This window comes from Crocodylus porosus, unplaced genomic scaffold (genome assembly GCF_001723895.1).
Source record: "Crocodylus porosus isolate Cpor-Errol unplaced genomic scaffold, CroPor_comp1, whole genome shotgun sequence".
Taxonomy (NCBI): Eukaryota; Metazoa; Chordata; order Crocodylia; family Crocodylidae; genus Crocodylus; species Crocodylus porosus.
The window spans coordinates 12,889,880-12,904,438 of NW_017728915.1; the positions used below are offsets into that span (position 1 = coordinate 12,889,880).

The following is a 14,559-nucleotide window of genomic DNA, read 5'->3' on the forward strand; positions in this document are numbered from 1 at the left end:
ACTCACCAGCAGTAGCAGCTGCCATAGGGGTCACCGGGGTGTCCTGGCAGAGCCCTCCCCACCCCCCCCCAGCACAGGGCAGCAGGGACTGGCCCTGGCCACCTGGCACCCACACTGCCACATTGCATGAGTGCAGCCCAGGTTGGCAGGGGGCTGTGTGGCTCCATGCACTATCAGGCAGCTGGGGCCACTCAGGATGAGCGGTGCCGGGCCCTGGGTGACAGCCAGTGGCCCCAGCTCCCTGACAGTGTGCAGATCCATGGGACAGCGATTTGGCGGGCTTGGGGAACAAGTGGAGCCACAACTGGGGGGCCCACCCCCCTCCCCCAGTGACTGCTACTGCCAATGAGTGCAGGTTCTTTTGTTTGTTTTAAGTGCCAGGAGGCTGAGACTGGGTGGGGCAGCCATCAGGAGCCTGGGGGTGCAAGCAGGGGGTGGGGCTAGGCAGGGCAGCAATCGAGGGGGCTGGAGGAAGAAGTGGGGGTGGGGTATGTCAGCCCTGCAGGGGGGATAGTCCCTCTGGGGGCCATGTGGCCCCTGTTGGGGGGGCTGTAGCCCGTTGGGGGGGCAGCCCGTTAGCTGTGTGGGGGACAGGGGATCCATCCCTCCTGAGCAGCTCCCCTCACAGTCCCCTTATGATCCACCCATACCCACTCATGCACCCCAAGGCCCCCCATAGCCACCTACATTCCTCCACCCCTCTTCCTACCCCGCTCATGCAAACCCCATATCCCCCCAGCACACACCCTGTATGCCCAGGTGCCAGACAGGATGAGACCTGCTGGCAGGAGCTGTGGCTGCAGGGACAGCTGTCCCCACATCCTGGTTAGTGAAGGGGTTCTGAGAGAGCTCTAACTGCTCTATGGTAAGAAAAGCAAAAGGCAAACAGCAAAATATATACATATTTAGAAGTCATTTTATTATGATGATAGAGACACTAGTAGGTTTCCAAATTGTTTTAACACTGTAGATATATCAATAAAACACTGCCCAACTGATCGCTGTCTCTCTCTATATAGTGTTCTTTTGTTTTAATTGTGGAGGAACATGGATTTCGGGGTATTTTACAGTGTGACTTTGGGATTTTTTTTATTACAGATTTTTCAGTTTTCAAACAGGGAAGACCAGAATTCCTGCCAGGGAGGCAAGTGGCAGGACTCAAGCAGAGGAGCCTGCTCAGAGCTGGCACCTTGGACCCAGCTGGAGGTGGCTGACCTCCTGGCCAACTGGAGCCCGGAGGACATGCTTTGACAGTTCAAAGCAAGCCACCACACTGGGAATATCTTCCAAGCGACAGCTGCCCAGATGGCCAGGCAGGGGAACACATGGCAGTAGTGCCACACAAAGGCCAACTCTGCAACCACAGTCCACTGGCAGCTGACCCAGAGAGGCAGATGTCTCTACTGGCTATGCAGTCCCCATCTGGCAGATGCATATGCCTGCATATATAGATGCACCTTAAGTGTTTATTTCAGTGATTCTCAAACAGGGTGTGGCAATATTGGCACTGTTATGAGCGTAAACACCTAGGCTGGAGCAGACATTACACAAACTGGTTTAAGTAATCAGAAACTGGTTTAAATCTGTAACAGAACAGAACTTCACTGCACATAAACCAGTCTGAAAGTGGCTGAAACCAGTTCAGATAAACCTGGTTGAATGCAGTATCAGACTTAATTGATTTGGCTCAAGCTGGTTTATGCAATGTCTGTCCTAGAACTTTTCCTGGTTTGACTTAAACCAGAGTCCCCCAGCACCCCGGCATGCTTTCTGGGCCGGGCAGCGCCCTCTTCCAGAGAGCTGGGCTGGCCCCTCCCCTGTGCTCCCTGGCTGCAGCTCTGGCAGAGACTGCACGTACAGCGGGGTCTGCCTGGCTTCCTTCTGCTCCCCCTCTTCTCCCTTACCACCGCCTGCTGAAGCAGGGACTCCCTCTCCCCTCTGGCTTACATAGACACCTCACAGCATTGGCTAGCATACCACATGCTGTCTACAGTCTGTGCTGTAGGAAATGGGACAAAGGCAAATAGCAGTGCCTGCTTAGGGCTTTTTGGAGCTTTTAGGGCTGGTAATGTCCCTCTGTTCCTTCCTTGGAAAAGCTGTTTAAGAAGAGCTTGAACTAATGAAGAGAGGCTGCTGTTTTCTAAATGAGCTGACAAACACTGGATTAGGGGTGATAAACACCGTGTTAGCAACTCCCTCCTGGGCTGTTGGGGGAAGGGGAGGAAGGAAACCCTTCCCTAATCAGAGCATTTTGCTGGGGCCTGGCCACACCCCACCTCTGCTCAGCACTGTGAAAGGGTGGGAGGGCTGCTCTAGCACCCCCGGGCTTCTAGCCTGAGCCACTACTGGCATGTGCCTGCACTTTTCCAATCCAGGGGGGATGCTCATGCAGTTACAAACCGGTTTAGCCTAGCCAGGTTAGATTAACCTGCAAAGATTGAAACAATTCAGGCTTAGCCTTTTTGAATGTCTGTCCCTAGCCCTAAACATGATTCAGAAGATAAACTCAGAGATTTCAAGTAGGAATCCAGAGTGTCAAAGCCATTCTGACCTACTGTGCTTCCCAGTTTTTTGCAACTAAGAACTGCTCTATTATTTTTTGTAATCAAGAACTGAGTAAATGCCTAAAGTTGGCATTTTCTGAGTGCCTTAAGTCCAATAAAGGTGAGAACCACTTGTCTATTTTATGCTTACTTTTCATAAGGACTACTGCCTAATAGATTACAAAGTCTCCATAAAACCCATTAATAACTGAAACACAGGAGACTATAAACACAGTTTTAGTAGGTTTTTAAACAAATTATAATGTGGGGGGTAAATCGTATCATTTTAGAAATAACCAAATGAATACATATTCAGAGCAAATATCTCCATTCTTGATGCATCTATTAATAAGTATATTTCAGAACATTCAATTTACAATTAATATTTCAATTTATTAATAAACCTTTTAAAGATTGCACAGATGCACACGGATCTCAAAATGCATTTATGATCATGAGATCATAGTGATGCCAAAACAGTTGTGACAACTGAGCAAGAAGAACAAGATGACAATAGAATATGAATGTATAAAAATGTTTTTACTCTAGCACAGAATTGTAGTATAATAGGGCTGGCAGGGACCATAGGTCATTTAATCCACCACCCTCTTTTCAAATTAGGATCATTAGTGGGTAAAATATCCCAGACAAAAGTTCATCCACTTGCAGTGGAAGAAAAGTTCATCCACTGCCACAAAAGATTTCACAACCTTTGTATGTAATCAGTACCAGTGCTTAATCACCCTCATTGTTAGAAATTTTTTCATAACAGCTCATCAGAATTTATTTATTGTAATTTATTCTTATTAAGTCCCTTTGAAAAATGAATCAGTCTCCCCCATCATCTTTTTAATAACCTTTTTTGTACTTGAAGACTGTTATCAAAGACTCCCTCCCTCAGTCTTGCCTTCTCTTAAATTTTCTAGAACTCTAATAATTTTTGTTGTTCTCCTCTAGACTCTGACTTTTCCATATCTTTCCTGAAGTGCAGAGCCTGCAAATGGACACAATACTTCATGAGGTGTGACTTGTGCTGAATAGCATGGAAGAATCGTTTCTTGTGACTTACATGTAACACTCCTGTTAACACATTCTAGCATGCTGTTAGAGTTTTGGTTTTTATTTTTAATAAACTGTATATTATACTATTAAGTAACAGTCTGATTATGGCCCACTGTGACCCCCATTCCCTACAGTCCTGCCATCTAGTTAGCTGTTCCCCAATTTATATTTGTGCATTTGTTCTCCTTTAAGTATATTACTTCATATTTTCCTTTATTGAATTTCATCCTATTTACGACTTTTTCCAAATGATTGGTCATTTTAATAGAATCCTAATCCTGTCCAAAAAAGTTCTGGCTACCACACGCAGCTTTGTCATCTGCAAATTTAAAGGTACATTTAATTCTATCTTCCATATTATTAATGAAGATATTGAAGTGTAGTGGACTCAGAACAAATCCCCTTGTTTGTCCTCCCCATTTGACAATTAGATGCTGTTGAGGTCTGTTTGAGCACCAGTATACAATCGGCTATGCATCCATCTTAACATGATTATGTCTAGATTGTATTTCTTTATCTTACCAATGAATGTTGTGGGAGACAGCATCAAAAGACTTACTAAAATTGCAGTATATCACATGTATGGTTCTCCACACATCCACAAAACTTATCAACCTAATTTGCTTCTGTGACAAGGTAAGGCATGACTTGGACTTGACAAAACAATGTTTGTCATTACATACCTCCTTGTTATTTTCTAGATGCTACCTAATTGATTGATTATGCATGTACTCCGCAGAATGTACAAATAACCTTTGATATTAAATGGCTTTCAAAACTATCATTAAAAACAGGCCCCTAAACAAATATCTGAATCTAAATTTCAAATATTTGGATTAAAATCTGAAATGTTAATCTAAAATTAATCTCTATAATTATTATATGCATACTCTGTGTGACGCATACGATTTTGTTCATTAAGTTTGTTATTAAAATTAAACTATCAAAGCATAAATCTTTCTAGGCTACCATCCTTTATAATAGATCACAAAGATAGTACATGGTAGACAAAAGTATAATAGTTTTTGGTTTGCGTTGACTTGCAACATACAATGTCTTTTGATCAGTGATCATTAAAGTAAACTATTACTTTTATAAATTACATTTACCTGAATCTGGCAAGGATTTAGGGAAATTGACAAGGCTGGTCTCTGACGCATTCTGGAGTTCACGAAGCCGAGCCAGGTATTGCTGCTGTCCTAACGTGCCTTCTTCGCTCTCAAATGGCCTTTTCTGAGAAAGCCCCTGCTTCTGAAAAGTCAATTTCAAACCACCTTCCTGTTAAATAAATCCCAGGGTTAGAAGATCCGCTTCTGAAACAGATAAGGCCACTTCATAATTCAGGATTCTCTCACTCACAGTTACTCCAGAAGGGTTGAGACAGAATAAGACCACACAAGACCTTAATCAAGCCTTGCTTTTCTTTCAAGATACCAATCTAGCTGAAAATTGTATGGGACCACTTCTATTAATATAGATTTTTCAACAAACGTGACATCTTAACTGAAAAATCTAGGCATTGAACAATATGCCTGTTTCCCTAATCTCATTCTTTGTGAATCCAAGATCCATTTAGTAGAGTTTTCATCCATTTGTATGTGTTACCAATATGTTTTAAATGTCACATATACTTTGAAGTTTCTGTTTTGTATGTGAAACTGGGAAACTAGTTTTTTTTATGCCTCATGATTTTATACAGTGCTAATTAGAGTTGGGAATGTTCTAATGTTCAAAAAAGCCAACCATAATGGAGATAACCATTGCTGTTACCCAGTTAGAAACTGCACACAACAGTGTTGGAGGAAGCATCTGAACAGCAAAATTTCAGCAGGGCAGAGGGAAAAAAAAAAAGTAATGGTGGTCCCTCTAGTAGGATAGGCAAATTTAGAGTAATAAATGCCCAAAAGAAACAGATCCAAATACCCACAAACAAGTGTGTAAAGGAAGTAAGAGTGAGAGCAGGCAGCCACTTGCAGATAAAGCATGCTGCACCCCGCAATCGCAATCAGGTCCTAGGGCAATAAAAATAAACATACGTCATTGATTTTCACTGTAAACTCCTTTTCTCGTACATGCTTCTTCACCTTTGACATCTGTGGTGACTGATCACGTTCTTCTTTAACACCTGCACTTGGGGGTGTTGGTACACTGGGTTCACTGTAGTCTGCAGCTGCACCCGGGCTGTCCAGAAGTTTGGTTGTATAGAAAGATGCCACCGTATTGTTGTCATAACTTCTTCTTGCTGAAGGCCATTTACCTTTCAATACTGTTTGACAAATACTGTCTAGCCGGTTAATCATAACTCGATCCTAAAAAAACAAGGAAAAGATTTTACAAGGGTATTGCTTATGACATGCGAATATGCTGCCATTCAAAATGAAAAGAAATCTTATTTTTCTCAAAATCTGAGAAGGGACAATGTCAATATTATTGGCACTGTACTTGGATTCAAGGAGGTGAGGATTCCATTCTTGGCTGACCACAGACCTATTGTTTTGATTTAAAGAAAGCCACCTAATCTGTATGTCCCACTCAGACATTTAACAAAACACATTTCTCGCACATACAAGCCCTCACACCCTGCAAATACATAAGACACATACTCCCATTGATTTTACTGGGCCTACACAGAATTGTAAACAATGCAGAACTGTTCGTAGGGTTTGGCCGTAATTCTTTAAAACTGTTGCTCGCTATATATTTTCAGAATACCTAGCATAATATGCCTCTGACATGGGCTGAGGTGTTCTAGGTTCTATTTGTAACACATTCAAAAATAAGGATGCTTTTCACAATTTTTTAAGTGACTGAATCTTTAATATTTCTGATTCAGATATTTCAGGAGCCAACCCAGCAAAGCACCAAGCACATCCTTAACTTTACACACCACTGATCCTACTGAAGTCAAGCTAATACATAAACACTGTATACTGAATCACTCTGATAACATGTCTGGGAATCTTTTAAATCTTCATCATTTAAAAAAACAATAACATTTACTAATAAAGTTTAGGAAAAAAAGCAAAACTGCCCAATAGGTAATGTACATTTCATACATTTTACAGTTTTCCTTTATCTTATGCAATTCCATCTTATAAAATGCTTAGAAATGTTGTTTCTGTTGCTATCTTCTGGCTGTCTAATTTGACACTATGAATGAGGCTGATTTTTCAATCTTCCAAGCAACTTCCTATGAAAGTTAGTTTTAAGATGTCTCTAGTTGAGCTCTCAAAAACTAAACACTGTGAAAATAAATTCCTGATTTTAATGTACTGCAAATTAAAAGACCCTGAACTTCAGATACTAAGTTCTTCCTCTCCTGTGCTCTCCCAACCTTGTCTCCTTTCAGAAGTTCCCTGTCAGGCTCTCCTAAGCTGCTTAACTTCTGAAATCTCTGCCTTCATTAGGAGCTTCCAATCTGGTCTCAGCCCAATCCTTGCCTGCTTCCAGTTAATCAGATCCTTACCACTGCAAATTTGGGATGTAAATATTCTTTTAAAAAAAGGTATCCGTTTAACTTCCACTAATTATACTGGTTAAACAGTTAAGTGATAACACATACCTAGTCCCGGCTTGGAGGTGTGGAGCTGTAGGCTGGCATACCCCACCCACCCCACCACAGGGGAGGGGCCACAGCCACCTGCCCAGAGCAATCTGGGGAGCCAGGAGCTGCACACACACCTGTTCGGACATAGCTGCTCCCCAGAGCCGTTGATGGAGGGCAAGGTGGTGGCAGCAAACTCTGTCAGACAATACAGCTTACCTGAAGTGGCAGCTGGGAGGGAAGAAGCAGACTAGCTATGAGTACTAGTCCTCCCCCTCACTCTTCCCTGCTCCCTCCTGCCTGCCCTGCCACCTTCCTGTTCTTGGAGTACTGTGCCATGCCCTGTGCTAAACATTAACTGGTAATACATTACCAGTAATTACACTTATTGTTTAAATGTTTAACCTTTCACATCCCTACTGCAAATTAAGACATTAAGTAGCTATTTTTTCTTTGACACATAGCATGTCTCAGAATCTTTATAAATAAACTAAAAGGGATATTGAGACACCATTTTCTCCACACCCCTAAATGCAAGGTGAGCTATATTTAAATCATTCCTTACAGATATTTGCAGACAGTTCTTAAAAACTTCCATGGAAAATGCTTTTAATAAGTTATTTCAAAGCTAAACTCTTTTTATGGTTAGAAAGTTTTTCTGAATGTCAAAATAAAAAACCCTTGTCACAGTTTAAGCCTGTTACTTCTTATCCCATTTATAATACACAGGGGAGGAAATGTACTGCCTTCTTCTTTACAGCAACCTTTTGTAGAGACTTATCCTGCTGCCACTCTGTCTTTTCCAGCCTAAATGAACCCAATTCTTCAAATCTTTCCATGTTTTCTGAGAACTAATACATTCTCAGCCTTTTTTGATCTCAAAGCCCATTTGCCTACCTCCTCCCAGCCTATATATACCCGAAATCCTCCTGCCATGCATAGATCTGCTTGTACTAACTCTAAAAAGAGGGTAGTATGGCTATATTTGTGAGATACTGAACTCAAGGGTCTGGGACAGACACTGTATGAACTGGTTTGACCTAAATCAATTAAGTCTGATGCTACATTCAACCAGGTTTATCTTAAACAAGTTTCAGCCATTTTGAACTTATGTACTGTTACAGGTTTAAACCAGTTTCTGATCACTTAAACCAATTTGCGTGTAATATAATAAAAGTCAATCTGTTCTTGATTGTTAGTCCCTCGCTCGGGCGCTTTGTATTTCCATCTCAGCTTTGTCATCTTTTTTCTGGATTCCCCATCCAAAACATCTACTAATAAAAGTCAATCTGTTCCTAGCCAAGGAGAACTAATCAGCCTGTCGCTTCAGAATGAGGGTGAGTGGTTCTGCATGAACGTTTTGGGGGAAAAGAAAGAGAAGTTAGATGACCAAGCCTTCACATGTATATCTTCATAGCCTACCAGTTGAGAACTGTAGTTCTCGACTATAGTTCTAGACTAGTGATCATTTTATTGCTCTCCTTTGAAATCTTTCCAATCAATTTGCATCTTTTCTGAAGGCTAGGAAAAGATGTTGCAATTGTCCCTGGGTGTTGTCCCAGAAAGAAAATATCCTAAGATCAGCATATGCACATAACACCTTCTAATTAGGATGTAGTGAGCAGCTGAATGCACTGCTACTTCTCTGCCAATGATTTGATGATACAGTTGTGAGATAATCACTCAGACATTTTGCAATATCCAGGGATAAACTGTTAGTACTTCTTAACCTGCGAACCTGGGCATCTGAATGATTGTATAAACTCTACCACCTAAAGGTGGGTACACATGTATTCCAGCTGAGCCCTTACCCATACCAGAGTGGAAGAATTGCTTTACATCTTACATACATCACTCCCAGTATGCTTTACTTTGCAACACACACACACACACACACACACACACATGCACACACAGTGGCTTCATGTTTAGTTTTGAAATTCACTATAATATTCTATATCCCTGTTGTGAAACAGTGTTGCCTAGCTAGTTGTTATACTTTTTTGTATTGAAGCACACATTTGTTCCACTTATCTGTATTGGACTGTATCCTATTATAGGCCATAACTCAAATATGTCATGATTATTTTGAATTCAAACTCTACCCTCTAAACACTCCTGACTTGGTAGTTTCTGTAAACTTAAATATATTCTCTTTTCTATCACCCAAATGACGACTAGGAAAATACCACATAAGTAATAAACTAAGGACAGACCTCTGCAGAACCCCACTTCATATACTTTTCCATTTTAACAGTGAACCACCAGTAATCACTCTGAGTAGTTTTTCCAACAATAAGGCTCCATCAGTTAGGCACCTTACAGCAGCTTCATCTAGATGAGTGGTACCCAACCTCCCCCCCCCCCCCAGCCAAATTGGCTGTACAGTGGAAGGCTGGGGGGCAGGCTAGCCCCAACAGCCCTGCAGGGGAGAGGAGCTTGATCTGGCTCTGAGGATGGGAGGGTGCGTTGCCCAGCACAACCCACCCTGCAGAGAGGAACGGGGGAGAGTCAGGCTTCACTGGCCATGCAGGGAGGGAAGGAAGGGGACATGGCTACCATCCAGAAGGAGGGAAATGGGTGGTGCATGGCCTGACCCCACGGGGAAAGGCGTGTTAGCTTGGCTCTGGCAGGCCGCACAGGGACTGGAGTTTGGTGATTTGGCAGGAGGGAAGATGACCATTATTAATGACCACCAGTCACTTTTTGCCAAATTTCTGGGCCCATGGGAAACCCTGTGGGCCAGATGCAATGGCTTTGTGGGCTGCATTGGCCTGCAGGTTAGAAGTTGAGCACCCCTGATCTAGATCATACCTCCCTAGCTTGTTTATGACAATGTCATGTAAACCAGTGTCAAAATACTTACTAGATCATAATATATCAAGTCTAACTACAAGGTTGGTTACCTTGCCATAGAAGGAAATTTGGTTGGTTTGACATGTTCTTCTAACAATGAAAATGTATTCTTAGACTATTTCACGTACATATCTATCTAATTTTAAAACCTATTATAACAATGACATGAGTATAAAAACAAAACTAGTTTTGGGAGCCCATAAAAATGAATCAGAACTCCTATCCCTTTCCTTGTGAAGGCAGCTGTCGCAAACAAATCAATCACTGGGGTTATAGTTTATATTTTAAGCTTGTACTTTAATAAATTGCAAATTTGTTTCTTAATCTTCTACTAGTATGGTTAGGAAGAAGCCACTGAAGCAAGAGAAAGCCATATTTATGGGATTCCAAACTGGTGAGGAATCCAGAGGATCCTCTCATTGACAATCCAAAAGCAACAAAGGCTGGTCATGGGTGAATTTCTTTTTTAACATTCTGATGTTAATATACTTTCAGTATAGTTAAATCAATTCACATAAATACAATGAGGTCTACATAAATGTCCATTATTTAAACAAATGAACGTAAAACACAGATGTAAAAAAAACCAACATGGAATGATGGAAGAGAAACCTGACAAACAATAAATTTTGAATTGTGTGTCTACGAGTTAAACTCAGATAGAAGCAGAGGCTAACATGTATATTTACTTAATAGAAGACAGTTCCTGTAACTCAAAACTATGACTCCACTTCAAAAAATTGTGGACTTTTGACTCAGATGCCCACACGCTAATAATTTTGGCCAACAAATTATACAATTCAGGAAAAGATAGCTCAATTTTGCAAGATAAAAGATTCCTACTTTTATGAAGGAAAACTTTAATCATCAGAATAAAGGAATGTTAAATTTGCAAACTAGTTATAGAGATGATAAACTAATAAGTAGGAACTAGCTACCATTTCTCCCGCAAATGTAAAATAATTTACAGGTTTCCCTTGATTTATGCTATACGTGCATTTCTGGAGAAGAGTACATAAACTGAATTAGCATAAAGCGAACCCACTTTACCACGTTATAAATAGGGATAGGTTCCCATGGTGGTGAGGGTGAGAGGGAATAAGGCTGGGACTAGGGAACAGGTGGGGGGAGAGGTGCCGCTCCTGGGGCTGCGCAAAGCAGAGGAAATGGAGTAGCATTCACCCTAGCCCTGGCTCCAGTGGTCCTGGGAGTGGCCAGTACTAGCTGCTTGCAGCCGCTGGGCTGCATTGTGCTTCGCCTGTCCCCATTCACCTCTGCCCCTGGGCTGTGCTGTGCCCTGGTATAGGCAGCTAGTGTTGGCTGCTCCTGGGGCCACTGCAGCCACGACTAAGGTGTGCTGCACCCCACATCGCCTGGGGCTCCTCTTGTCCACACTCACCCCAGCTTGGACAGCCGACACCAGCTTCCTGCACCAAGGCATGGCACAGCTCAGAAGCTGGGGTGAGCCCAAGTGCAGGGGAACAGGTGGAGCACGGTACAGTCCAGTAACTACAGGCAGCTGGTACCGGCTGCTCCTGAGGCCGCTGCAGCCAGGGCTGGGGTGAGTGGGGCCATGGCCTTTTCCCCTCCCTCCACAGACTTACCTGCCTGGGCAGAGGAGCATCTATGCTAATCACATAAAACTGAATTTACCTTGCATATAATGAATATTATGAATTTACCTTGCATATTATGCATCTAAATATGCTCACTGCATAAGAGCGAATTTGGATATGAAGAACCTGCATAAATGGAAGGAAACCTGTACTACAGTATGAGATTGTCAGTTTGAAGGAACCTTGCTTAAAATAATTTTTTTCTGATATTTAGCCTAAATTTTCCTTTGCTTACCTTCACTATAATTATTCTAGTTAAATCCTCTTGGACTCACCCATTTCTGGTTTTAATCAAAATACTGTTGTAAATTTATCGTCTATCTACCTTGTCCAATATCTCTTAATTATTGTGGCTTTCATAAGAATCCTCTTTTTATGGGCATCTTTTTGAAGCCCAAGAAAATGTCTAAAAAAAGTATTCAGGTGTGATTTCATTGCAATTTTCAGTATAACTTAGATCTTTTTTCAAGATCTTAGAAATGACACAGAATTTAACAAAATGAGAATGCAGATTATTCACTTGCTCCTATTACAGATGTTATGGAGGATGAAGGAATATAACCAACTTTTGGTTAATCAACCATTTTGTTTAGAAAACTAGAATTCTATTGTAGACTTTTCTCCACAACTTTCCTGGTCCCTGATCTAATCTTTTTATGTATGCAGTCCAAAAATTATTTAGCTATTTGTACTATTTATAAAGCAAATATAACCAAGCTATTTAAAAAACAAATATCTAATTTGCAGTCCAGATTATTACCCAAGGTCTCTTACAGTTACAATGAGCCAAAATACTCCCTTGGATTGAATAAATTTCATGTATAAATTTAAGATCCCAAGATTTTATTCTAAGGAAAACACTAAAATAGAGGAATTTCTCTAATCTGTCAATAATACAGATTAGAGAAATTAACTATTTTCTCAATTTTAGAGGCTCAAATTATTTTATGGTACTTAACAAGTTTAATAAAATATTAATGTTGCAAGAAAAAGGACTCAGATCTACATACACCTGGGCTTCAAGAAAGCATTGCAAACTTACCTTTGGCCAATAGGAGGCAGCCAACATGTATCCACCTTGCAAGAGATAAGTGGAATTTTGTGTCCCATTGTTCAACTGGAAACTGTCCTGGGTCTCATCTTGTGTAGTGCTCAGAGACGCTACACTCTCTTCATCATATGCTTTCATGTGAGGGGTTCCTTCTGCTAAATAAAAGCACTACATATAACTTGCAGTTACTTAGAAAATATGCAATATTTGCTCTGTTCCTATAGGATGTTCATACAAAGTCTATAAAGGATTAGAAAGAAACATTTAAACAGAAAGATAAAATGGAAAATGAAGTTGTCATTTTGGGTGCGTGCACAGATTTTTAATTTAAAGGGCCAAATTTTACCAGGTATGTATATTCTGAACTACTCTGCTCTCTGTGCAACTATTTACTTTTTAAGAGCTTAATATGTGAAGTAGTCAAATATTTTAAAACTGCTATTTTCAGTGAAGTCAGGTATGAAAATTGTTAATAATTTTTTTTTAACATAACTTTTTCATGTAGAAGTGAAATGAAATGTAATTTGAATTTTAGGTAGAAAATTAGGCATGAAAAGAAGGGTAAGAGTTACCCAGAGGAGATGCTACTTGTGTGTGACCTGCTACATTTGTTTATGAGAGGTAAGTGGCTCCAAGCTTCTCTCGAAAAATTTAAAATGTTGTCTAAGTACCATATTTACTCCAGCAGGAGATGACCCTGATTAGAAGATGATCCCCACAAAACTAGATTCTGTACACAGAAAACTTATAAACGTGTATAATGTTCCAAGTATAGAATCTAATTATTGACAGTATGGATTTGTCCCCTTCCCACTGCTACAGCAGGGAAAATAAGTCTGGGGGTCAGGTAGCCCCTCTGCTCTTTGCTTTTCCCCAACTGTTTCCCTTGGCAGCCCCTTCCCTCTCTCCTGTCAGAGTGCTGTCTCTGAACACATGGAAGCAAGGAGCAAATTTGAAAACAATAACTCTTAAGTTAAACATAGCTATAGTAATTTGTTCATAGTATTCATACACTTAGTTCATTCAGAATTGATGCACGCTTCCTTTTTGAAACTGCTGCAAGTTTTAGCACAGGTATTCCATAAACACACTTTTGAACAGCACTTTGGCAGTTATGTATATAAAGTATAAGACTGCTCATAAAGTCAGAGGCTTATGATTTAACACATAATTCATTGGGCTGGGTCCCACCAGAGTCAACAGCATTTTAAGCCATGCTAACCCCACAGTAGAGCTGTGTGAAATTTCAACGGGTGTTTCATTCCAAAGCTGTTTCAACGCGTTTCGAGCTCAAAACAGCAAAATCAAAATGAAACTAAAGGCTTCAAAACAGCTTTGAAATGAAACAAGGGCACTTGAAACGTTTTGAAAGTTTTGAAACATTTCAAGTTTCGAAGCCAGGCTTGCTTACAGCTAAACAGAAACTAAGGAAGAGGGAGGAGAGGAAGAGGGGGGAAGGACTGCTCTGATATTGACATCTAGCTCCTGGCTCGACTCCCCAGCTTTCTGATCTTTTCCCCCAGCTCTTCCTGGGGGGCGCTGGCCCCTGGATCTGCATGCGGGGTTTCTGCAGGCTGCTGCTGCAGGCTGGGGCCAGAGACAGCTGCTTCGGCACAGCCCACACTGAGTGACGGGCAGACTGTGGTGCTACCACTGGCCCCAGCCTGTTGAAACTCAGTGTGCAAATCCAGGGGCCGGCACCCTCCCACCCCAAAACTGCTGGGGGAATGATCAGAGAGCTGGGAAATCGAACCAGGAGCTCTGGCTGACAGGTGGCTCCACCCCAGCTCTGGGACAGTGTTTGGTGCCCTGTCAAGCCACCCTGCACCCATGCAGTGGTACAGCTGCCAATCCCTGTTGCCCTGCAGGCTCTGCCACGAGTGCCCA

General features: G+C 41.6%; 1 protein-coding gene across 7 annotated transcripts in view; it reads right to left on the reverse strand.

The window, feature by feature from the left end:
• Positions 1 to 14,559, reverse strand: part of CHD9 (chromodomain helicase DNA binding protein 9) — a 192,787-nt gene that overhangs the window by 18,364 nt on the left and 159,864 nt on the right. For 3 of the 7 annotated variants that reach the window (XM_019535719.1, XM_019535725.1, XM_019535718.1), the window contains 3 exons: positions 12,664 to 12,827; positions 5,642 to 5,914; positions 4,715 to 4,883 (listed from right to left, as the gene is read on the reverse strand). In XM_019535719.1, the coding sequence (XP_019391264.1) occupies positions 4,715 to 4,883; positions 5,642 to 5,914; positions 12,664 to 12,827 (606 nt within the window). The remainder of the gene's footprint in view (positions 1 to 4,714; positions 4,884 to 5,641; positions 5,915 to 12,663; positions 12,828 to 14,559) is intronic. The other 4 variants (XM_019535722.1, XM_019535721.1, XM_019535724.1 and 1 more) reach the window with 4 other exon arrangements.